Genomic DNA, 25053 nt, shown 5'->3' with positions numbered 1-25053 from the left:
AAACACAAGAAAGACAACCCTAGAGACAATGGAAGCACCTTAGATAATCATTCAAACTAAGTAACTATTTAGGACCCCTGGGGCAGCAATGAACATGAAAACCCAGCAATGGGAACACAGGGCTGGGCTGGGGGCCTTGCGGAGCAAGCAAGCCTGGATTCCCATCCTTTTCCTTCAGCAGGCCTAGTCCTCCACCACCCCTGGTTGCTTGGAGCTGGAGCCTTTTCTGCCACAGCTGGCTGAGCAGAGCAGCGACAGTCAACTGAGGCCACAGGACCTCATGAGCCTTCAAGGCTGCAATAGTGCGAAAGCAAATCTAAATTCATGCTCTAAAATGGATGCACTTGCTATAACAATTTAAAAGAGGGTTGGGTATATAGCTCAGTGATAGAGTGTATGTCTAAGTATGCATGAGGCACTGGGTCCCATCATGCATACTACAAAAAAAAAATGTCTTTACATTAGGGAGAAGCAATAGCCACTGCTTACCTCCATATGTTCTGGGGAAAACCAAGGGCACCTCATTTTGTGATATGAATGTAAAGTGAAAGACGTTGGTGGTCATGTGTTCTTTATTGTGAAGAGAGGCCACTTCACTATGCACTCGGACTTGAATATAATTGTTCTGAGTAAAGCAGACCTAATAGATTGCAGTAAGGAAGGGAAAAAGAGCTATAAGTCAAAATAGTGGCTTTAGAACACAAACAGCTTCCTTCTAAGCCCAAAGGAGAAGCAAATGCCATTTCTCAGCACACACTCACCTGAGAGGAAAGAAAGAGCAGCGAGCCCACTTCCACAGGTTTCTGGAACATGATGTCATCTACTGTCACCACAAATGGTCTGGAACCTCTGTTGGAGAAGGAAAAATTTTAACTGGTGCAAAATTCAGATAATCTCAAACTTTTCTCCCTAACAAACAGCTTAAGCAAAATAAAATGACACCCCCCCAAAAAAAAAGAAATTAGTGAAGGAAGAAATGACAGGGTGCCAAGGGCCCACGCATGTAATCCTAGATACCCGGGCGGCTGAGATCTTAGGATCCTGGCTCAAAGCCAGCCTGAGCAGATAAATCCAAGAGATCGTTAGCTCCACTTAGTCAGTAAAAAGCTCCAAGTACAGGTGTGGCTTTAGTCGGTAGTGTCAGCCTTGAGCAGAAAAGCTAATAGTGTCAAGGCCCTGAGTTCAAGCCCCAGGACACGAGGGGGGGTAGGGAGAGAGAGGGAGAGAGACAGGGGGGAGAGAGGAGAGAGGGGATGGGAGGGAGGGAGGATCATATCAGGAGCTGGGAATGTGGCTTAGTGGTAGAGTGCTTGCCTAGCATGCATGAAGCCCTGGGTTCCATTCCTCAGTACCACATACACACAAAAAGCCAGAAGTGGCGCTGCGGCTCAAGTGGTAGAGTGCTAGTCTCGAGCAGAAGAAGCTCAAAGACAGTGCCCAGGCCCTGAGTTCAAGCCCCAGGACTGGCAAAAATCAAAGGATCACATCAGTGACAATTAAGCAATGCTGCTGTGACCACATAAGGCCCTGAATCACTCTCTCTTCCCTTTATATATAGTATCAGCGATTTCTCTCAGGTTTTTCTTTTTTTTTGGGGGGGGGGGGTCCGGTCATGGGGCCTGAACTCTGGGCCTGGGCACTGTCCCTCAGCTCTTCAGCTCAAGGCTAGTGCTCTACCACTTGAGCCACAGCGCCACTTCCAGCTTTTTTCTTTTTTTGCTTATGTGGTGCTGGGAATCGAACCCAGAGCCTCAGGCATGCAAGGCAAGCACTCTACCACTGAGCCACCTTCCCAGCCCTTCAGTAGGTTTTTCTGAAGGAGGGGGTGCACTGGGCTTTAGACTCAGAGCCTTGTGCATTCTAGGCAAGTGTGCTCTTACTTTATCCGCATATCAGCCCCCCCCCTCTTTTTTCACTTCAGTTACTCTGGATAGAGTCTTGTACTTTCTGCCTGGTGCCAGCCTTAGAGTGTGATCCTTCTCTGTCTTCCAGCAACTGGGACCACAGCATGTGCAACATGCCCACTTGTAGGTTGCACTGTTGGGGGAGGTGGGCCACACTACCTTTATGCCTGGGCTGGCCTTGGAATCATATCATCCAATCTCTACTCCCAAGTATCTGGGATTATAGGTATGTGCCACCATGCTAAGACCTCAGTAGGTCTTTAGTGTACTAACTTATAAAGTCAGGGCAACAGTAGTCAAGAATGAAAGTCAAGCCCAACTTGTATGAGTATGTCACTTACTTAAAAAATAATATATTCCTAGAGTGGAGATGTAGCTCAGAGGTAGAGGGCTACCTAAAATGCATAAGGCCCCTAGATGGATAAGTGAATGGGTTAGATGAATGGGATGGATGGGATGGATGAAACAAAGATAGATATAGACACAGAAATCCATAGTTACACAGATAACATTATTTCTAAACACAACAAAGCACAAAGCTGGCTCCAAATATCAGTGGAATGATATAAATTGCCTTAAATCTCACTCACCCAAAGCTACAAGCAGTAGCCCATGCCAGCTCATATGCTTTCCTCATAATAAAACCACCAAAGATCCGATTGAAAATGTTCCGCTCCTACAGATATAAAAAGTATTAATATATACCAACTTGCAACTGCTATGGAATACAAAATAAAGGAATTAATGATACCATAGAAAAAAGGTTAGTTGGTGCAGTGCATTGAGACAAATATGAATGTGAGCTGGCCTACTCAAAAAATTCCCCACCAATTCCTAATTACCTGAGGGTGACAGATGTCCAAGCTCTTCAATTTTGTATCCTCCATCCACACTGCATTAGGGGGCAAAATGCGACTCTGAAAGCTTATAGTCCTGTACAATGGAGGTGAATTAAACGCTGTTAACAGTATATTTTCTGCATTGAGAAGGAAAACATTTGCAAACAACTCCCAATATACTCAGGCAGGGGGGCATGCCAATCCTCTTCCAACTGTCCATCCTCACCATCCTCACTTACTTGGGATCCAGCGTGCTGAGAAACATGTCGTGGATGGTGTTCCGCTCATCAGCGTCAGGAGCCATTTTCAGTAAAGAAATGGAGCTCATGGAGATCCTTCTCCCCTTGTTCACTGGCCCATGAGAGAATGAGAAATGAGGATCCCGAAAGCCACAAGCCACAATCCCCCACAGGGCCTGACCTGCAGTGCTTTACAACCTACACAACTCAGTATTTCTGAATTTTAACACCCTCTAAGAGAAGGCTGCAAAAGCCACATTAAATTTCAAATTCAAGACCGATGGTAGCTCAGTCCAGGAGTCTGGCAAGCTCCAGACCCTGAGTTCAAGCCTTTCTCCACTGAGTTTCTTTTTTCAGGTGGAAATTATTCAGTTTAGTGTGTGAACACTGGCTTTTATCCTGATCTAAGAGCCCTGACCAACAGCCTAACCATTCAGATTCATTTCCCATTTCACTAAAAACAAGAAAACAGCCCAGTGCCTGTGGCTCACTCCTGTACTTTCGCTACTCAGGAGGCTGAGATTTAAGGATTAAGGTTCGAATCCAGTCCCAGCAGAAAAGTCTGTGAAACTTTTTTTGTTGTTGTTGGTTGTGGGGCCTGAACTCTGGGCCTGGGTGCTGTCCCTCAGCTCTTCAGCTCAAGGCTAGCGCTCTACCACTTGAGCCACAGTGTCACTTAAGGCTTTTTCTGCTTATATGGTGCTGATGAATCGAACCCAGGGCCTCATGCATACAAGGCAAGCACTCTACCACTGAGCCACCTCCCCAGCCCATAATCTGTGAAACTCTTATCTCCAATTAACTACCAAAAAAAAAAGAAGTGGATTTGTGGCATAAGTGGTAAAGCACTAGCCTTGAGCTAGTCTAGTGCTAGTGCTTAACGACACAACCTAGGCCTAAATCCAAGCCTCAGGATTAGCACACACCTATGCACACACCTATGCACACACCTATGCACACACACACACACACACACACACACACACACACACACACTCAAAAGATAAAACAAGCTGTGTGCTGGTGGGTCTTACTTGTAAACTTAGCTACTCAGGAGGCTGAGATCTGAGGATCAATGATCAAAGCCAGCCCAGGCAGCAAAGTCGTAGAGACCCTTTCCTACAACTAGCCACCAAAAAACTAGAACCGGAAGTATGGCTGGTTTTTTTTTTTTTTCTCAATTTCGAGAAAGAAAACTGAGGGAAGGCCCAAAACCTTAGTTCTAGCCTCAGTATTGGTACAAAAAAAAAAAGAGAAACTACTTCATGTAATGAATGAATGCTGTCTGATCAATGAAGTCATTCAAAATATATACTCCAAGGTTCTAAAAATACAGTATTTTTTAATTTCAATAAATTCTTAGCATAAGACACTTGACATAAAGTCTACATAAAATCTTAAATGATCTCTTCTACAGTATAAATATATGCCTGGTCAATTTAATTAATATAAACAAGTTAATATACATTCTCCTTGTTTAAAGATCTCTTCCTCTTCTGGGTTATCAAGGATGAGTGGATTCACAAATGCCGGTCTAAAAAAAAAAGAAAAGAAAAAGAAAACAATTCAGCTTAAGACATATCATCTAAACACGGCGTGATGAGACACAAATGTCATCTCAGCAATAGGGACACTAAGGCAGCCAGCGCCCAAGCTCAAGGCTTGCCAGGGCTACACATTGAGTTCCAGGCCACCCTCACCTATACAGTGACCTTCTTCACCAAAAAATGCTTTGAAAGCAAGTGCCAGTGGCTCACACCTGTAATCCTAGTACTCAAGAGGCTGAGATCTGAGGATCATAGTTCAAAGTTAGCTCAGGCAGGAAAGTCTGTGAGACTCTTATTTCCAATTAACCACCAGAAAATTGAAGTGGTGCTGTGGCTCTAAGAGGTAGAGTGTAAGCCTTGAGCAGAAAGAGTTCAGGGACAGCACCCAGGCCCTGAGTTCAAGCCCCATGAACAACAACAAAAAATGCTAACTACCTACTAGTTTTTTTGGTGGGGGGGTTGTTTTTGCAGTCATGGAGCTGGAAGTCAGGGCCTCACAGGGACTCTTCTGTCCAGGCTGCCTTCAAACCATGATCCTCAGATCTCAGCCTCCTTAGTAGCTAGGATTACAGGCGTGAGCCACCAGCACCCTGCTGCCCACCAGTTTTGCTATTTATTTTAGGTAAAGCTAACTGATTACATATGAACACTGAAATAATTAAGGAAGCCTTCTTGCAATAGAACACTAGAAAGTGCACATTATAAAAAGGATCCTGGCATTTGCCCAGTATTTTAACTTGATTCTCATTATAGGAAACAGTCAGATATGGGCTATGGAATATTTTGAAGGAGTCCTCAAAAATGTCAGTGTCTGAGGAGGCTGAGATCTGAGGATGTTGGTTCCAAGACACCCTGGTCAGGAAAGTCCGTAAACTCTTATCTCCCAAAATGCTAGCTCTGAGCAGAAAATGCTCAGAGTACAGTACCTAGGCCTTGAGTTCAAGCACCAAGACAAACATACAAAAATAGATCAATGTTGCTGGGCACAGTGCTTCAAACCTGTAACTTCAACTACTTGGAGGCAGAGATCAAGTGATCCCAATATAAGGCAGGCCTGAACATAAAAGTTCCACAAAGACTCTGCATTAACCAATGCCTGGGTGCGGTGGTACATACCTGCCATTCCAAGACAGCCTGGGTATAAATCGAGAAGCTAGCTTGAAAATTACCAATGCAAAAAGGGACTGCGAGTGGCTTCAGTGGTAGGGGACTTGGTTAGCAAGCACAGTTCCTGACTTCAAACTGCAAATACCACCAAAAGGAAATGCCAATGTCTTAAAAGACAGAAAATGGTCCAGGCATCGGTGACTAACATCTATAATCCTCTGGGAATCATGGTGCAAACCCAGCCTGAGCAGACAAATCCAAGAAATTCCATTTCCAATTATGTAGCAAAAAAACTGGAAGTAGAGGTGTGACTCAAATGTTAGAGCACCAGCCTTAAATCAAAAAATTAGAACCAAAGGCCTTGAGTTCAGTCCCCATTACCAGCGCCGGAAAAAGAAAATGGTGGGGGCCTTCCCTAAATCAACACAGTAATCAAATGCAATATATGATTATTCATCAGATCCGAAATCTAGAGAAAACGGTATAAAAGATATTTTAGGAACAAGTTGAGAAATCTGAATATGGATGATATAATAGATCATGGCTTTACCATTAAGTTTCTTTTTCCTTTTTGTTTTTTTTGCCAGTCCTAGGGCTTGAACTCGGGGCCTGAGAACTGTCCCTGAGCTTTATTGCTCAAAGCTAATGCTCCACCACTTTGAGCCACAGCTTCATTTCCAGTTTTTAGGTGGTTAATTGGAGATGGGTCCCTGCCTGGGCTGTCTTCAAACCGCGATCCCCAGATCTCAGCCTCCTGAGTAGCCAGAATTAAGGTGATAAGCCACCAGTGCCTAGCTACATTTCTTAGATATAATATAAAGACATGAAGGTTATATAGGAGAGTTGTCTATTCTTAGGAGATACAGGCTAAACCACTGACAGGTAAAACCATCCCAGATTTCCATTCAGAAAATTCAAAAACAAAAACAAAAAACATAACAAGCACAGGAACCAGTGGCTCATACCTATCCTAGCTACTCAGGAGGCTGAGATCTGAGAATCATGGTTCAAAGCCAGCCTAGGCAGGAGAAGTCTGAGAGATTCTTATCTCCAATTAACCAGCAAAAAGCCTGAAATGGAGTTGTGGCTCAAGTGACAGAGCACCAACCTTGAATGAAAAGTGCCTAGGCCTGACTTCAAGCCCATATTTACAGAATGCCAAAGAGTAAGGTAAATGTGGTTTCCTGCTAACTGTGAATTTAGGTGCAGGCCATATAGGAGTTTGTTGCATTCTTCCTACTCTCCAAAATAAAAACTTAGGAAAACAGCTAGTTTCTTCGCTGTGATAGAATCCACTAACTTATAGAAGCACAAGTGGGTAGGAAAGGATTGAAATAGAGTTTAGAAAGTTAGAAGGCATTCTCTGAGAGCAACTTGAAGCAATAACATCAGTGTTTGAAAAGCAGCTTACTGGCTGGGAATGTGGCTTAGTGGTAGAGTGCTTACCTAGTATGGATGAAGCCCTGGATTTGATTCCTCAATACCACATACACAGAGAAAGTCGGAAGTGGCACTGTAGCTCAACTGGTAGAGTGGCTAGCCTTGAGCAAAAGCCCAGGGACAATGTTCAGGCCCTGAGTTCAAGCCCCAGGACTGGCAAAAAGAAAAAAGGAAGAAAGAAAAGCAGCTTCTAGGAGCAGCAGGAATAGCTGGGCATTAGTCCTTCCTCAGATCCAAATTAGTCAAGATATTTTCCTCCTGTTCTTTTTGAAACTCGGGGCAGGAACAGTATTGGCATTTGAACTCATAGCCTCGTGCTTGCTAAGCATGCACTCTACTGCTGAACCACACTGCCAATCATTATTTGCTCTGCTTACTTTTGAGATAGAATGGCAATTCCTTCCCTGTGCCTTCATTTGGATCATGACCAATCTAGTTTCGGCTTCCATCAGGCCCAACTTCTTCCCAGGCATTTCTTTCCCAGGCTGGAACCACAACCCTGCTGACATTAACCTCACACATGGCTAGGATGACAGGCATGTGCTACTGGTGCTGGCTTAAATGTTTCTTTTTTCTTCCTGTGAGATAGGGTCTCATTATGTAACCCAGACTGGTCTCAAGCTGGAAATGCTCTTGCCTAAGCCTCCTTAGTGCCACACCATGTGTGACATTAGGGAACTGAAGATTTTTACATAAAAAAATTCCTCATTGATGATTCCTAAATCAAGCTTCTAGGACACATAAGACTTTCCATGGGCTGCCAGACTGTCCCACACAAAGAACAATCGAGTAACATCCCCTCCTACACCAAGTACACACTTTTCTCAGGTTGGATGCCTTTGGGCATAAATGTTGCTGGAACCAAGAATTTATTGCTTGAGTGCTTGCTTTGGCAGCACAGATACTAAAATTGCTTTGACGATTAGCACGGCCCCTGAGCAAGGATGACACACCAATGTGAAGTGGTCCATATTTTTTTGAGAAAAGGGAAGGGAAGGGGAAGTTGGGAGGGAGGAGTAGGAATGTTTAAAGAGGCAACACTGACCAAAACACATTGTTTTCATAAGCTGCTTTTGTTGAATGGCAACTCTTTTGTACAACTACTTGATTTTTTTAAAAAACAATAATAGCTACTCTGGAGGCTGAGATCTGAGGATCACTGTTCAAAGCCAGCCCGGGCAGGAAAGTCCATGAGACTCTTATCTCCAATAAACCACTAGGAAACCAGAAGTGGCACTGTGGCTGAAGGAATAGAACACTTGCCTTGAGCTGAAGAGCTGAGGGATAACGTCCAAGCCCAGGGTTCAAGCCCCATGAGTGACAAAAAAAATAATAATTCATTGTTTGAATAGGCACATGGATCATAGCATCACCACAGAGACAAAATGTGCGCCCTGAAATGCACCTGATACAGCATGAGGAACACAGTGACCCTGTGCCGAATCAGCCCTGTGCTTAATCAAGCCCACACAGGCTGGAGATCCAACTGCCATCAGCATTTATTCACTATTAGGGAGAGCGGGCCATCCAAGAACAAAAGGCAAAGCCAGCTGCCAGTGGCTCATACCTATAACCTACCTACTGCGGAGGCGAAGATCTGAGGGTTGAAGCTCAAAGCCAACCCAGGCAAGAAAGTCTATGAAAAAGAAAAAAGGAAAAGAAAGAAGGGAGGAGGAGGAGGAGGAGATGAGGGGGGATGAGAGGGGAGGAGGGGGTAGTAGAGGGAAGGAGGGAGAAGAAGGTGATGATAGAGCTGTGGTTCAAGTGGTAGAGCAGTAGCCTTCAACCAAAGAGCTCAGGGACAGTGCCCGGGGGGGGGGGAGAGAGAGAGAGAGAGAGAGAGAGAGAGAGAGAGACAGAGACAGAGAGAGAGAGAGAGACAGAGAGACAGAGAGAGAGAGAGAGAGAGAGAGAGAGAGAGAGAGAGAGAGAGAGAGAGAGAGAGAGAGAGAAAGTACCATGAATGAGTTGGAACTTGTAATGGAACAATGCAACCTGAAACAAGTTGGTGATACGAAGTCTAAGAGGGTAGTGGGGACACACAATGATGCTGGATTACAACACATTAGACAGATTGTACGGCTCTGTGAACACATGAACACTAAGATTGTACTTTTTCACACTGTACATTTTCAATGACTCAACTGTGTGACATATAAATGGTGTCTTTATTAAAACTGTTACAGAAGAAAACGAAGTGGAACCATGGCTCAAGTGCTAGAGCACCAGTTTTGAGCAACGAAGCCAAGCAAAAGCATGAGGTCCTGAATTCAAGTTCCAGTACCCCCACACACATACACAGAAGACATAAAATCAAGCATAATTTGTATACTTGAAGCTAGATGCCTGTAGCTCACTGCTGTAATCATAGCTACCTAAGAGGTCCAGATCAGGAAGATCAAGTTAGAGGCCAGCCAGGCTGAAAAGTTCACAAGATAACTTTTTTTTGTCAGTCATGGGGCTTGAACTCTAGGCCTGGGCACTGTCCCTGAGCTCTTCAGCTCAAGGCTAGCGCTCTACCACTTGAGCTACAGTGCCATTTCCGGTTTTCTGAGTGGTTGATTGGAGATAAGTCTCATGGACTTTCCTGCCCGGGCTGGCTTTGAACCTCGGATCTCACACCCTCTTACAGGCATGAGCCACAGGTGCTCAGCACAAGATACTATCTTAATCACTAGCTGAATGCAGAAGAATTGACGCTCCAGGACAGCCCAGACCAAAAATTCTGCATGACTCCATCTCAGTAAAAGAAACTTGGTGTGGTACCATGTTCCTCTCATCCAACTATGATGGGAAGCCTACAATAGGTTGCATTGTGGTCCAAAAGCATACCTGGGCAAGAAGCAAAATTCTATCTCAAAAATAGGGCTGGGAAGGTGGCTCAGTGGTAGAGTGCTTGCCTCGCATGCATGAAGCTGTGGGTTCAATTCTTCAGCACCACATAAGCAGAAAAAAGCTGGAAGTGGCGCTGTGGCTCAAGTGGTAGGGTGCTGGCCTTGAGCTGAAGAGCTGAGGGACTGTACCCAGGCTTAGGACAGCACTCAGCCCCCACAACCGACAACAACAACAAAAAAGGCAGAGCAGCTAAGTGCCAGTGGTTCATGCCTATAATCCTAGCTACACAAGGGGCTGAGATCTGATGACTGCAGTTCATAGCCAGCCCAGGACAAATACAGGAGACTCATCTCCAATTAAAACTGCAAAAATCTGGAGTAGAGCTGCAGCTCAAGTTGCAAAGTGCCAGTTATAAACAAAAAAGGGAAAAATGAATACTAGGCCCTGAGTTCAAGCCTCAGAACTGACACACGAAAGCCTCAGAACTGATACACACATACATGCATATACACGCATGCGTGCACGCACACACACACACACACACACACACACACACACACACACACACACACACACACACACACACACACACACACACACACACACACACACACACACACACACACACACACACACACACACACACACACACACACACACACACACAGAAATACAATCAAGTGCAGTAAAATGGATAGAACTAGAGGGGCATTACACTAAGTGAAATAAGCCAAACACAGAAATAGAGCTTCCATATATGATTTTTTTTTAAGTTGACCTGAGCCAGGCACCGGTGGCTCATGCTTGTAATCCTAGCTACTCAGGAGGCTGAGATCTGAGGATCACGGTTCAAAGCCAGCCTGGGCAGGAAAGTCCATGAGACTCTTATCTCCAATAAACCACTCAGAAAACCAGAAGTGGTGCTGAGGCTCAAGCGGTAGAGCGCTAGCCTTGACTGAAGATCTCAGGGACAGCAATCAGGCCCAGAGTTCAGGCCCCAGGAACAACAACAACCAATAAAGTTGACCTGAAGGTAAAATGGCTATTACTAGAGGCTGCCAATGTGTTGATGGATTTGATGCATGCTGCTGTGTAACTGTGTGGAAACACTACAATGAACCCCATAAATATGAATGTGCTAACACATAAATGAAATAGCTCCTTTTTAAAAGGTTGCCTATGGGGCTGGGAAGGTAGCTCAGTGGTAGAGCGCTTGCCTTGCATGCCTGAGGCCCTGGGTTCGATTCCTCAGCACCACATAAGCAAAAAGAAAAAAGCCGGAAGTGGCGCTGTGGCTCAACTGGTAGAGCGCTAGCCTTGAGCTGAAGAGCTGAGGGACAGCGCCCAGGCCCAGAGTTCAGGCCCCACGACTGGACCCCCAAAAAAAAAATTAAAAAAAAAATAATAAAATAAAAGGTTGCCTACATTATGTGGAAGTAAAATACTGTACCTGAGATTTGTTTTAAAATATTATACAGCAAGGCGCCAGTGGCTCACGCCTGTAATCCTAGCTACTCAGGAGGTTGAGATCTGAGGAATGTGGTTCAAAGCCAGCCTAGGCTAGAAAGACCGTGAGACTATTTTTTTGGTCTGTCATGGGGCCTGAACTCTGGGCCTTGGCACTGTCCCTCAGCTTTTCAGCTCAAGGCTAGCGCTCTACCACTAAAGCCACAACGCCACTTCCGCTTTTTCTGCTCATGTGGTGCTGAGGAATTGAACCCAGGGCTTCATGCATACAAGGCAAGCACTCTACCACTGAGCCACCTTCCCAGCCCCATGGTTTGTTTTGTGTGCGTGCGTGCGTGTGTGCGTGCATGTGTGTGCGTGTGTGTGTCTGTGTGTCTGTGTCCATGTCTGAGTTGTTCGTAGGGCTTGAACTCTGGGCCTGGGCACTGTCCCTGAGCTCTTCAGCTCAAGGATATAGTTCTGTGAGACTCTTATCTCCAAAAAAAACACCAGAAAACTGGAAGTGGCGCTATAGCTCAAGGGGTAGAGCTCTCGCCTTGAGCTGAAGAACTGAGGGACAGCGCCCAGGCCCAGAGTTCAAGCCCCATGATGGACAAAAAAATTATACATTTTCTTTTTGAGGGAAAGCAGTACTGGAGGATTGAACTCAGGGCTTCACACTTTTTGTTTATAGCAGGCACTCTATCACTTGAGCCATACCTCCCATTCTAGCTTTTTGCTGGTTAACTTGAGATAAGAATCTCCTGGAGGGGCTGGTAAGGTGGCTCAGTGGTAGAGCGCTTGCCTTGCATGCCTGAGGCCCTGGGTTCGATTCCTCAGCACCACATCAGCAAAAAGCTGGAAGTGATGCTGTGGCTCAAGTGGTAGAGCGCTAGCCTTGAGCTGAAGAGCTGAGGGACAGTGCCCAGGCCCAGAGTTCAGGCCCCACAACTGGACCCAAAAAAAAATATAGAATCTCCTGGATTTGTCTGCCTCTGCTGGCTTCCAACTGCAATCCTCAGATTTTAGCCTGAGTAGCCATAATTATAGGTGTGAATTACCAGTGCTTGATTTATGTGTTTTCGTTGAAGAAAAACAGATAAATTTGCCAAACAATTGCAATTAAAGCTACTGACGTCCAAGAAATGGGTATATGGAAATTCACTGTAGTCTTTTCTTTGAAATTCTTGAAAATAAAGAACTATGAAAAATAAAATCAGCAATTACCCTTTATTTTCACAATCACGAGCCACCATTACAAACGTTGCATCCAAAACAGGACAAAATGCACCATCTTGCAACTAAAGAATAAAGGAAAGAAAACAGAGATATAAGAACTGCATTCTTGTGGAATACCTATTACACCTCTGAGAGCATGCTTGCTTTGAGAGAGCATGAAAATGAAAAAAAAAAAAAAAGAGCAGTGCATTCGTTCACCGCCATTCACACAGGGTCTGCCTTAAGCCAGGACAGCATAAGGATTAGAGAATGGCAAGATAACCATGGAGCCTTTCAGCCCTCGAAAGAGAAAGGCTGCTCACGACCCAAGCACAACACCGTGTGACAAGTGGTAGGAGGGGCTATAGGACCCACAGGCTCTCCAGAAGCGTCAGCTCTGAACTTACCCCCATCACATGGAATCTGAGCTTCCTCAGGGCCCCTGATGGCACATGCACCAGCTGGACCTCCCACCACAATCACAGAATCTAACACTGTCAGATGGTGCGCATGCCCACTGTAAACCCACAGCCATGCCACTTTGCCCAGCACAGGAGCTCCCAAGAAAGGGTGGTCCAGTGATGAGTCTATGGATTAAGTTAAATATTGGCTTGGAGGTTCTGGGGTGTTTAGCTCTAGAAGCCTGTACTTCCAGGAGAGGCATATCATAAAAATAAAATAGTGAGCCAGGTACCTTAAGTGTATGCCTACAATCTGAGCGACTCAGGAGGCTGAGATCTGAGGATCCTGGTTCAAAGCCAGCCCAGGCAGGAAAGTCCATGAGACTTTTATCCCCCAATTAACCACCAGAAAACCGGAAGTGGTGCTGTGGCTCAAGTGGAAGAACACTAGCCTTGAGCTGAAGAGCTGAGGGACAGCGCCCAGGCCCAGAGTTCAGGCTCCACAACCAACCAAAAAAAAAAAAAAAGGTGCAAAGCCATGTGCAAGCCTCAGTTGAGGCACACATGTGCATGCACATACACACATGCGCACACACAGAGACACAAGGTAAGGAAGAAGCTATTTAAAACCCAAATATGTGTTCGGTTCCCTCCCCAGCAGATGATACCAGCCCCCACACTACTCCATGTTCAGGCCCTTTCTGCCTTCCCCCCACCTTTTTTTTTTGTTGGTCATGGGGCTTGAACTCTGGGCCTGAGCACTGTCCCTCAGCTCTTCAGCTCAAGGCTAGCGCTCTACCACTTGAGATACAGCGCCACTTCCGGTTCTCTGGTGGTTTATTGGAGGTAAGAGTTTCACAGACTTTCCTGCCCAGGCTGGCTTTGAACTGCGATCCTCAGATCTCAGCCTTCTGGTAGCTAGGGTTACAGGCGTGAGCCACCGGCGCCCGGCATGCCTTCCCCTTTGACTGTGGAAGTCTCGCCTATCTCAGCATGCCTCTGCCCTCCCTAATCAGAGCTTCCACTAGCGCCTCATTGCTTCTAGCACCTGGGCTGCCAGACTCCAAAACAGTGCAAGATTGCTTGCATGCTGTTTGCCTTCACACCTCCTCGCTCCTGCTAGCTGGGGCTAGTAAGAGTGGCTGGGACGTGAGGCTGTAGAACCGCTCTCAGCCATGCCCTCTCTGCCTGGCGCCCTTTCACTGGGCACTTCCAGACACACTACTACCCACCTCTACTCCATGCCTGGTCCCCAGGCCCAGTTCATCAGAGCTCACCAAGTCTACCCTTCACAGTGCTTCGCCATGGGACAGAGGTAGAATCTCTCCATGTGGGAGGCATCCAGGTATGTGTAGAGGTAGGTGGGGCCCTACAGGCGGAATCAGAAAGCTAAACATCTCATAATGTAGAGGAGAAGCCTTCAGGACAGAATTTTCCTGTACAAAGGGCCAAGTGTTCTTGGCCAAGAAATGATGGTAATAATAAAACTATTTTTTGTGGGCTGGTTCTGAGGCTTGAACTCAGAGCCTCAATCTTGCTTAGCTTCTTTTTTTCTTTTTTCCTCTCAAGGCTGGTGCTCTACCACTTAAGCCACAGCTCTACTTCTCACCATTTGGTAATTAACTGGAAATAAAGAGTCTCCCAGGGCCAGGTGCCGGTGGCTCATGCCTGTCATCCTAGCTACTCAGGAGGCTGAGAATCTGAGGATCACAGTTCAAAGCCAGCCTGGGCAGGAAAGTCCATGAGACTTTCATCCCCCAATTAACCACCAGAAAACCGGAATTGGCACTGTGGCTCAAGTGTTAGAACACTCGTCTTGAGCTGAAGAACTCAGGGATAGTGCCCAGGCCCAGAGTGCAAGCCCCACGACCAACAAAAAAAAAAAAAAAAAAGAGAGAGAGAGAGAGAGAAGAGAGTCTCACAGACTTTCCTGCCCAGACTGGCTTTGAGCCGCAACGCTCAGATCTCAGCCTCCTAAGCAACTAAGATTACAAGTGTGAGTCATAGGCACCTGGCTTATTACAACCACTGATTTGTAAGGCTAGCTATCTTGCTCTGTATGGTGATCTTCTTGTGGTCAGACTACTTGTCTTCACTCACCACAAAGACTGGCAGACAACATACGCCTCAGCACAGACTAGGTGCTCAGTAAATTGCCAAATGAATGGGTGCCAGAAATGGGCTAGGTAACTTAAATTTGGATCCTGGTATTAAGGAGTCTATTGGCTAGTGGAAGAGAAATGATGTGCTTGTAACCTGTTCTGTGGGAAGGGGTCCAGCATGAAGCATAGTAAGAATGCACAAAGCACAGAGCCAGGGCTCAGGGAAACTCAGGCAGAAGAAAAAGCATAAGCAACAAGACTCATTCACTCACTACTTAAATTGTGCCTTGCTTTTTAAATTATTTTTCTCTATATTGTAGGGCTTGAACTCAGAGCCTGGGCACCGTCCCTGCGCTCTTTTTGCTCAGGCTAGCACTCTTCTACTTTGAGCCACAGTGCTACTTCTAGTTTTCTGGTGGTTAATTGGAGATACAAGTCTCACGGACTTTCCTGCTTGGTTGGCTTTGAACTGCAATCCTCAGATCCTCCTGAGTAGCTAGGCATAAGCAACCAGTACCTGGCTTAAATTATGCTTTATTGTCATGAACTTGCTAAAACCAAGCACTGGGAATGCAAACATATATAACTCACTCTCTATTCTTAGGCTACTCAGCAACCAGAGGTGAATATTAAGAAGATACCTAAGCCGGGCGCCGGTGGCTCACGCCTGTAATCCTAGCTACTCAGGAGGCTGAGATCTGAGGATCACGGTTCAAAGCCAGCCCGGCAGAAATGTCTGTGAGACTCTTATCTCCAATAAACCACTAGAAAACCAGAGTAGCGCTGTGGCTCAAGCAGTAGAGCGCTTGCCTTGAGCTGAAGAGCTGAGGGACAGCGCCCAAGCCCAGACAGAGTTCAAGCTCCATGACTGACCAAAAAAAAAAAAAAGATACCTAAATGGTAAGGAGGGGGTATAGCTGGAAAAGTAGATTAGAGCTAGTTTATGGAGCTAGTTTATGGCACTCCCTCATCAAAGGGTTTAGCCTGCATCCATAGATGATGGTAATGGAGGGTTTTTGAGAAGGAAAGCGATGGGATTCAAGATCAGCTTGGAAGCTAGTAGCTCATGCCTGTAATCCTAGCTTCTCAGGAGGCTTAGACCTGTGCATAGAGGTTCAAAGCCAGCCTGAAGACAACCCTGACAGACTCTCATCCCTAAATAATGGGCAAAAAGCCAAAAGCAGAGCTGTGGCCCAAGTGGTGGGATGCTAGCCTTGGGCAAAAAAACTAAGTGACAGAGCTCAAGCCCTGAGTTCCAGCCCCAGCAGTAGCATGCGCGCATGCACGCACACACATATGTATACATATACATATACACACCCACGCGCGCGCGTGCGGGAATTCTAACTTCAGACCTACAAGAGTCACTTTCTTTGGAAATAGGGTCACTACAGACATAGTTAAGGTGAGGTTATGCTAGAATAAGTTAGGCCCCTCATCCAATATGATTAGTGTCCTAATAAGAGACATATTGAGAGGAGACAGCATTTTGATGACAGAGACAGAGAACCACCAGAATCAAAGAAAAGGCAAAGAAAGATCTCTCCTATAGGTCACAAAGCGAGCATGGCCCCACTGACATCTTCATTTTGGACTTACAGTTTCCAAACCATGAGACAATAAATTTTTAGGAGGAGTTGTTTTGTTTGATGACACTAAGGTTTGAACTCAGGGCCTTATACCTGCTAGACAGGCACTCTACTACTTGAGCCATGCCCCTAGTCTTTTTTTTTGCTTTATTTTTCAGGTAAGGTCTCATATTTTGGCCTGGGCCACAGCTAAAATTCCAGTTTAATTGCCATCATGGCCTAGCCTGCTTGTTGAGATAAGGACTTTACTTTTTGCCCAGCCTGGCCTCAAAACTCAATCCTCCCAACTTCCACCTGCTTAGTGCCTAGAATTAGAGGTATATCTACTAAAATACCCAGCAATCTCTGGGATTTGTATATATGTGTGCCAGTTATGGGGCTTGAACTCCAAGCCTAGGCACTGTCCCTGAGCTCTTTGTACAGAAGACTAGCCCTGTATACTGCTTGAGCCACAGCTCCACTTCCAAGTTTTTGGTGGCTAACTGGAAATAAGAGTCTCACAGGCTTTCCTGCCTGGGCTGGCTTCAAACTGCAATCCACAGATCTTTGCCCCCTGAGTAGATTACAGGTGTACGCCCCCTGTGCCTGGCAATTTCTGGGATTTTTTAAGCCACCAGTTTGTAGTACTTTGTGGTACAGCAGCCCTAGGAAAAATAATATAGTGATCAAATATATTCACATCTAACATAACTCAGACTTGTGAAATCCTCCTTGGTTAAAAACAGAAACACGCACTTTGACTTGACATTATATCAGATTACAAAGTAATAAATATTAAATATAAACATCAAAGAATGTATCCATCTTTGTCCAAGAGGAAGATATTAACCCACCATGTGTATCTCGTGGACTGTCAGAAGTTTATCTAGCTCTTATGAGCTACACACCAGCATATAGATAGATACTTTCTCTGCCACTGAGATTAGCTGATTGTATTTAAACAGGGGGCAATCCTCAGGTGTATACAGACCTGGAACATTTTCATCTTCACTTCCATGGACGTCTTCCCAACCCAGCTCACATGGCCACTGAACTTAATGTCCTGCTCTGGGCTTAAGCTCTGCTTACACATATCTGAAAAACAGAACGTGAATTGGCATGTAAACCCTACTGACATTTTTTTCTGTACTATAAACAAATCACTGGAAAAATTGGCAAATTCTAGTAAATTTATTTCTGGTCTTCAAAACTAATTTTAGGACACATAAAATAATTTTGTGTGACTTTTGAAAACTGGACACAATGTAAAGAATATAAAAAGTAAAAAACTGGAATCTTGCAAAACCCTTATACCTAATTCTATAAATACCTTGTTATCATGTATTCAAAATATTTTCATATTTATATATGTATATTCAAGTTCCCCCAAAGAATACTTCCTCTTATCTCAAAACTATCTTCTAATTACTAAAAGTTATAAGCATGCTTAGAAATCAATACTGCTTACCAATTTTGTCAACCAGGGCTGTGACTATGGATATAGGAGACATCTTAACAGAATGATTTTTGGTGTGCATGTAGGAAATAAGAACTGTAGGAAAAATAGGAGAATATCAAGTAAGACAAAACACTAACATCTTTCTCCCTGAAATCCAGAAAAAGTGTCATTACTAAACAAAGTCTTACCATGTGTTGAAAACTAATATTCCACTAATTACCTTAGCACCAGGATTACATGTGTCTACCACCAAGCCTGGCATCAAAGATTCTATAAAGCTGAAGAGATCTGGAGATACTCCAGTATGCCCCCTCAATTTCAGAATCAGTGAGGAAACCAAAGCCCAAGACCACCAAGTGGCTTGTTACCATTCAAGAAACATAATGCCTAAAGCACAGTAAGAACCTAGTATAAGCCAGAAGCTGGTAGCTAACACCTGTAATCCTACCTACTCAGGAGGCTGAGCTCTGAGGATTCAAATTCCAAACCAGCCAGGGCAGAAAAGTTGGTGAGACTCTTATCTCCAATTAATCACCAAAAAAAAACAGAAGTTGAGCTGTGGCTCAGGAGTTAGAGCACAAGCCTTGGAAAAGCCAATGGACAGCTCAAAGCCCTGGGTTCAAGTCCTAGTACCAACACAGAGAGACAGAGAGAGTAAGAGAAAACCCAGCATACATCTGAAAGTATAAAACGAACAGCTTCACAAAGACTCAGCTATCTGTTTACATCTTGACTCTTGCCTAATCATGAAAAAATTATTTTACCCAGGTCCCTTGCCCCCACCATACCCTCAACTCTCACTGTTTTCTGTATACTTCCAAATCTTAACAAGCATACAATTGTGCCAAGCATGGCTGTATGCACCTTACAAATATCAATACATTTAAAGATGAGTATAATTATGTGTTTACTGGCCTGTTTCCCCCCCACACCCCTTGACCTGTTCAGATGTGTATCACCCATCTTCACGACAGAACGTATACTTTTTTAAACACTTGTTGAATGATTATATGCACCTGCTAAAGAATGCAATGAAGCATGAGCAGCTAAAGGCAAGAAACCCTATTTAAAGGCATTTCTGGTTCCTAGAAATCCTGTGGGTCTGACCTATGGTGACAGTAGAAGAAAAGATCCAGGGGCTTTTAAGTTAGAATTGATGAGAATTTTAAGAAACCCAAGTTTGTGAATACAAGTGAATACAAGAAGGGCAAAAATGTGGGCTGGGAAGTTGGCTCAGTGGTAGAGCACTCGCCTTGTATGCGTAAGGCCCTGGGTTCGATTCCTCAGCACCACATAAGCAAAAAGAAAAAAGCCGGAACTGGTGCTATGGCTCAAGTGGTAGAGTGCTAGCCTTGAGCTGAAGAGCTGAGGGACAGCGCCCAGGCCCAGAGTTCAGGCCCCACAACCGGACCAAAAAAAAAAAATTAAAAAAAAAAAGAAGAGCAAAAATGTACCATTTCCAATTAGTTGCCATATTTCTGTAGTGTTAAGAGCACTGTATAGCTAAGCACCTTATGACTTAGCTAAAACCCTCACCCAGCATGCTGAGTATGAGAAGCGGAAAAGCATGTCCACATTAAGATACCAATGCAGGAAGACAAATTGGCTGGAACTCAGAACAGAGGACTTAAGTATTCAGCATATCAGGTGCAACTGAAGCATTAAGATTCAATGAGATAGCCAAGAGGCAGGTGGCTCACGCCTGTAATCCTAGTTACTCAGGAAGTTGAGCTCTAAGGATTGAGATTCAAAGCCAGCCCAGGCAAGAAAGTCTGTGAGACTCTTATCTCCAATGAACCACCAGAACAGCAGAAGCGGTGTTGTGGCTCAAAGTGGTAGAGCACTAGCCTTGAGTGGAAAAAGCTCAGGGACAGCACCCAGTCCCTGAGTTCAAGCCTCAGGAAAAAAAAATAGTTTCGATCAGATGATTTACAGAGAATGTGCAGCAGAGGCCAGGGGTGTGCTGGGACAGTGTTAGAAGCTACAAAGGGGTCACAAAGCCATGGAAATGAGATTTTGCAGTAAGGACTAATAGTGAGCTTGGCAGGTGTAGTTTTGATGGCACAGAAGAGCAGAATCCACAACACAGGAAGCCAACAAATAACAAGTGGGGACACAGCGCGACAGCAAATGGCTTCCAGTTCTTTCTAGAAAGTTAGCAAAGACACTTTGAGAGTGTTGTGAAGGAAGAGCGTTTTACCGATTTGTTCATTTTAAAATAGATTACCTTAGCCAGGTGCTGGTGGCTCATACCTGTAATCCCAACTACTCAGGAGACTGAGATCTGGGCATCAGTTTGAAACCAGCCCCAGCAGGAAAGTCCATGAAAGTTTTCTCCAATTAACCACCAGAAAACTGGAAGTGGAGTTGTAGAAGAGTGGAAAAGTGGAAGAGTGCTAGGCTTGAGTACAAAAGCTCAGGGAGAGTACCCAGGCCCCGAGTTCAAGCCCCATGACTGACAAAAAAAAAGAGAGAACTTCGTTGTGTTTATAACTTGAGGGAAAAATAAAGTTGGGGAAAGGCTTATGACGTAAGCGGAAGTGATTGGACAAGTTCTTCAACGAAATGGAAGAAACAGAATTAAGTGACAGATGAAAAGGACTGATCAGTTGGAGGTAATGGGAACAAAAGAGGCAAGAGCAGAGGAATTCCTGCATATAGTCAACTAAGTAGACCAAAGACAGATAAGCAAGTATGAATGTTTATATTGTAAAGACCAACGTAAATTTGTTACTAGGTAACCTAGGTACAAGCATGACAATGGGTATTTCCAGTGTCATGAAGGGTTCTTTCAAAGCCCTTTCCAGCAGTGCAGTCCAAAAATCATCGTGTGGGAACAAGCAAAGTAGCATGGAGCAGGGAGTTGTAGCCCAAGTAGGATGGGGGGGGGGGGTGCCTAGATGGGGTATTGGATAAAAACCTACTGAGATTCCCATGTCAACCAATAAAAAGCTGGCTGTGATGGTATGTGCCTGTCATCCAGCTACTCACATAGCATATCATGGAGGATGGTGGTCCAGGACAGCCTAGGCTAAAACTTTGGACCCTATTCAAAAAAGAAAAAACGAAAACCAAAAGGACTGGGGTCATGACTCAAGTAGTAGAGTACCTCTCTAGCAAGCAGTCTACCCTAAATTCAAACACCAAAAAAAGGGGAACAAAATGAATCACCGACAAAAGAACTGGCCTGTAATCTGAGGAAATAGTCCAACAACTACTACTAAATGCAAGGTGGGATTCGGTACCGCATCTTTATTCACCAATATCAATGTCCAGGCACCAGTGGTTCACACCTATGATCCTAGCTACTTAGGAGGCTGAGATCAAGAGGATCATAGTTCAAAGTCAGCCTGGGGAGGAAAATCCACAAGACTTTAGCTACAAAATAACTAGCAAAAAGCAGAACTGATGGTGTGGTAGAACACCATCTGTGAGCAAGCAAGCTAAGCCAAGGTTCAAACCCCAGTACTGCCAAAAGAAAGGAAAAGAACCATTGGTTTGTTTGAATGAGATCAGAGGATAGACAATATAAAAATTTCTTGATTTTGATGGTTGTAACTGTAGTTATGTGGGAGATTACTTTTTAGGGGGATTGGTCATAAAGCTTGAACTTTGGCACTGTCCCTGAGCTTTTTTGCTCAAGGCTAGCATTCTACCACTTCTGGTTTTCTGATGTTTAATTGGAGATAAGAGTCTTAATGGACTTTCCTGTCCGGCTGGCTTTGAACCACAATCCTCAGATCTCAGCCTCCTGAGTAGCTAGGATTACAGGCATGAGCCACCAGCACCTAGTGAGATTACACTTCTTTATAGCAAACAAACCTTGAAATATTTGGGGTAATATGACAACTTATTCTCACAATTCAGGAAAAAACAATTCTTTAGCTGGGGCTATAGCTTAGTGCTAGAGCTTGTTCTTACCAGTGCTGAGGCCTTGAGTTTAATCCTTGACAACCAAAACAAATTTTAAAACAAAAATTACAAATTATTAGGAAGAAGACTTACTCCAATTACAACCCATTAAATAGAAATCTTTATTTACAGGGGAAAATTATGACAATTTAAAGGTAATAGATAACCTTCCTTTTGGTACTTTTAGAATGTGCAAGTTGTATAAAAAGGCCATTTCAAGTCATCTTATTTAATGTATAACTTTGTATTAAAAATATTAATACCAGTACCTCCCAAGCTGTCAAGATCCTCAAGAATCCTGCCAAATCTATGAAATAAAGCAAAATAAAGGTGATGAATATCAGAATAATCTCTCTTTAAAAATAAGTTGTGCACTCTGTGGCTATGAAAGAATTCTAAGATTGAAGCAGTGATGATCACACAACTCTCTAAATACATTAACGATCACAGGGCTGTCCACTTTAAATAGATGAATTATAATACTGCATATGCAAATAAATTGCTTAGTTGGAAATAAAAACACAAATAAAGACATTGCCATGTTACCTTACTGTGTTCTGAACAGTCAAGTATTTTTCTCGTAATTCAGGCTCACTGCCCAAAGGCAAGAAAACTTCAATAAAGCTGTCCTTCATTTTTCTAGGAGGTAGTGCTTCCTGTGACTTAGCCAAAAAACTATGGAGTAACTTCCTTTCCTCCATTGCTCTCACGTGGTCTCTGAGAAGAAAAGGCGATATTCATAAAGCAAGAGCCATCACTATCCCTGTGACTCAAGGCCTGTCAACACTATGACTCAAGGCCTGTCAACACTAGCAAAGGTGAATGTGAACCTACTTCTTCTTCTTCCTTTCCCACCCACCACTGGGAGTAACTGGACACTGCTTGTGCTTGTAGATAAGGAAAACATACCTAGAAAGTATATAGATATATTCAAATGAAACATGTATTCACTTTGATGGAAATGGTTATTCAGAGAATAAGATCTCAGAGCTAGGAATGTGGCTTTGTGGCAGAGTGCTGGCCTAGCATGCATGTAGCCGAGTTCGATTCCTCGGTTCCACATACACAGAAAAAGCCAGAAGTGGCACTGTGACTCAAGTGGTAGAGTGCTAGCCTTGAGCAAAAGAAGCTCAGGGACAGTGCCCAGGCACTGAGTTCAAGCACCAGGACTGGCAAAAAAAGAAGTTGAGCCAAGTGCCAGTGGCTCACACCTGTAATCCTAGCTACTCAGGAGGCTGAGATAAAAGGATGGTAGTTTGAAATCAGTCATAGCAGGAAAGTCTGTGAGACCCTTATCTCTAATTAACCACCAGAAAACTGGAAGGATAGCTGTGACTCAAAGTGGTAAAGCACTAGCCTTGAGTGAAAAAGCTCAGGGACATTGCTCAGGCCCTGAATTGAAGCCTCATAACTGACAAAAAACAATGTTGGTAACACACCTCTTAATGCATCTCTAAACAAGGATCTGCATCCCACTAACACAGCCTTCTACAGAGCTATAAGATCACTGAACAAAATACCTCGAGCTGAAACACAAAAGCTCTTACCTCCAGTTTGTGGATGCTCCCACTATCTCTCGCAACTTATCCCGAACTGCAACGAAAATAAAGAGGTCACTCTACGAAACAGACACATGAGAACTGGATTATGGCAATGAGTTCAAGAATTATGAAAAGTGATTTATGCACTGAAAAGCCTTCAAAGCCTCCTGAATTCCCATGTAGTGCAGCAGCTCCCTGAAAATCCCAAAACAACGATACTATCTTCTTAGTGCAGGTATGAATACCTGTGTGCCAATCGCTTGGGCGTTTTTAGAAACCAAAGGAATAATCTTAAAGTATTCATCTCATGAGGCTTTTTTAGTGTCAGGAGTTCAGTCCATTTATTCATTCATTCACGTATTTATTATGCCATTCCTGGGTCTTGAATTCAGAGCCTGAACACTATCCCCCTGAGCTTTTGCGCTCAAGGCGCTTGAGTCAGTTTTACTTTTGGCTTTTTTTGTGGTTAACTGGAGATAAAAGTTTCATGGACTTTTCTGACTGGGCTAGCTTCAAACCACAATCCTCAGATCTCAGCCTCCTGAGTACCTAAGACTCCAGATATGAGCCATCAGCTCCCAGCTTCGGGATCTCCACCCATCTTATAGGCAGTAGTACATTAAAAAAAAAAAAAAAAACCTTAGTTCAGGAACTAATACTTATATCTAAATCTGAGTCTAGTTATAATTGATTTATCATGTATTTCTACTATCCAAATTGCTACAACTTAAGCCAGAAAAGGAAAAAAAAGCAAGGTAAGGCCAAGAATGCAGGTGAATTTTAGTTCATGCTCGCATGCAAGACAAAATTAGCTTAAGACAGAAGAAAAACGTTGAACAGAAAAGTTGCTAATTACCACACACCATCATTCACATGTAGAGATGAACGTGCTATATGGATAAAGGGAAAATTAATTAGATATCATCAATATCAAAACAAGGAAACAAACCTATAGTCTTCCAAATAATGTTTTTCTCACTTCAAAACAGATATTCTAGGCACGGGAAATTAACAACAGCTATCCTTAGTCCTGCAGTAACTATATAATACAAACCAAATATGGTTGCATTAACAAGCTTTATGCAACAAGGTTGATTTTCTATCAGACAATTGTGTTCACACAGAAAATTCAGTGTATTTGGTGTAGCTAGAATTACATCATAAAGAACTGAAAAAAAAGCAAGGTAATGTTAAATTAGTCTGATAAGTTAGTCTTACTAGTGTTTGTGTTTTTAGCTAATTTCGCCTTCTTTCTTGAATAAAAGGATAGTAAAAATATACAGACAATTGATGTTCACTGCCACAAAATGACTGTTTCTTTGCTTGCTCGCTTGTTTTGCCTGTTATAGGGCTTGAACTCACAGTCTGTGCACTGTCCTTTAGCTATTTCCACTCAAGGCTGGTGCTCCATCACTTGAACCACACCTCTGCATCCGGTTTTTGTTGGTTAGTTGGAGATACACATCTCGTGGCCTTTCCTGCCCAAACTAGCTTC

General features: G+C 44.0%; 1 protein-coding gene and 1 pseudogene across 2 annotated transcripts in view; one reads left to right on the top strand and one right to left on the bottom strand.

Annotated features, from left to right (window-relative positions):
• Positions 1-25053, bottom strand: part of Acot9 (acyl-CoA thioesterase 9) — a 34223-nt gene that overhangs the window by 292 nt on the left and 8878 nt on the right. The window contains exons 3-15 of one of the 2 annotated variants that reach the window (XM_070040711.1): positions 24422-24448; positions 23565-23610; positions 22564-22734; positions 22287-22324; positions 18115-18198; positions 17638-17741; positions 12585-12658; positions 4449-4516; positions 2983-3094; positions 2747-2837; positions 2495-2580; positions 762-849; positions 490-640 (exon numbers count right to left, since the gene is read on the bottom strand). In XM_070040711.1, the coding sequence (XP_069896812.1) occupies positions 490-640; positions 762-849; positions 2495-2580; positions 2747-2837; positions 2983-3094; positions 4449-4516; positions 12585-12658; positions 17638-17741; positions 18115-18198; positions 22287-22324; positions 22564-22734; positions 23565-23610; positions 24422-24448 (1140 nt within the window). The remainder of the gene's footprint in view (positions 1-489; positions 641-761; positions 850-2494; positions 2581-2746; positions 2838-2982; positions 3095-4448; positions 4517-12584; positions 12659-17637; positions 17742-18114; positions 18199-22286; positions 22325-22563; positions 22735-23564; positions 23611-24421; positions 24449-25053) is intronic. The other variant, XM_070040712.1, reaches the window with a different exon arrangement.
• LOC138840537 (U6 spliceosomal RNA) lies at positions 7957-8053 on the top strand (annotated as a pseudogene).

This window comes from Dipodomys merriami, unplaced genomic scaffold (assembly GCF_024711535.1).
Source record: "Dipodomys merriami isolate MVZ:Mamm:240054 unplaced genomic scaffold, mDipMer1.0.p SCAF_3, whole genome shotgun sequence".
NCBI lineage: Eukaryota > Metazoa > Chordata > Mammalia > Rodentia > Heteromyidae > Dipodomys > Dipodomys merriami.
Note: the sequence above shows the minus strand (reverse complement) of the source record. Positions and strands in the feature narration are given on the sequence as shown.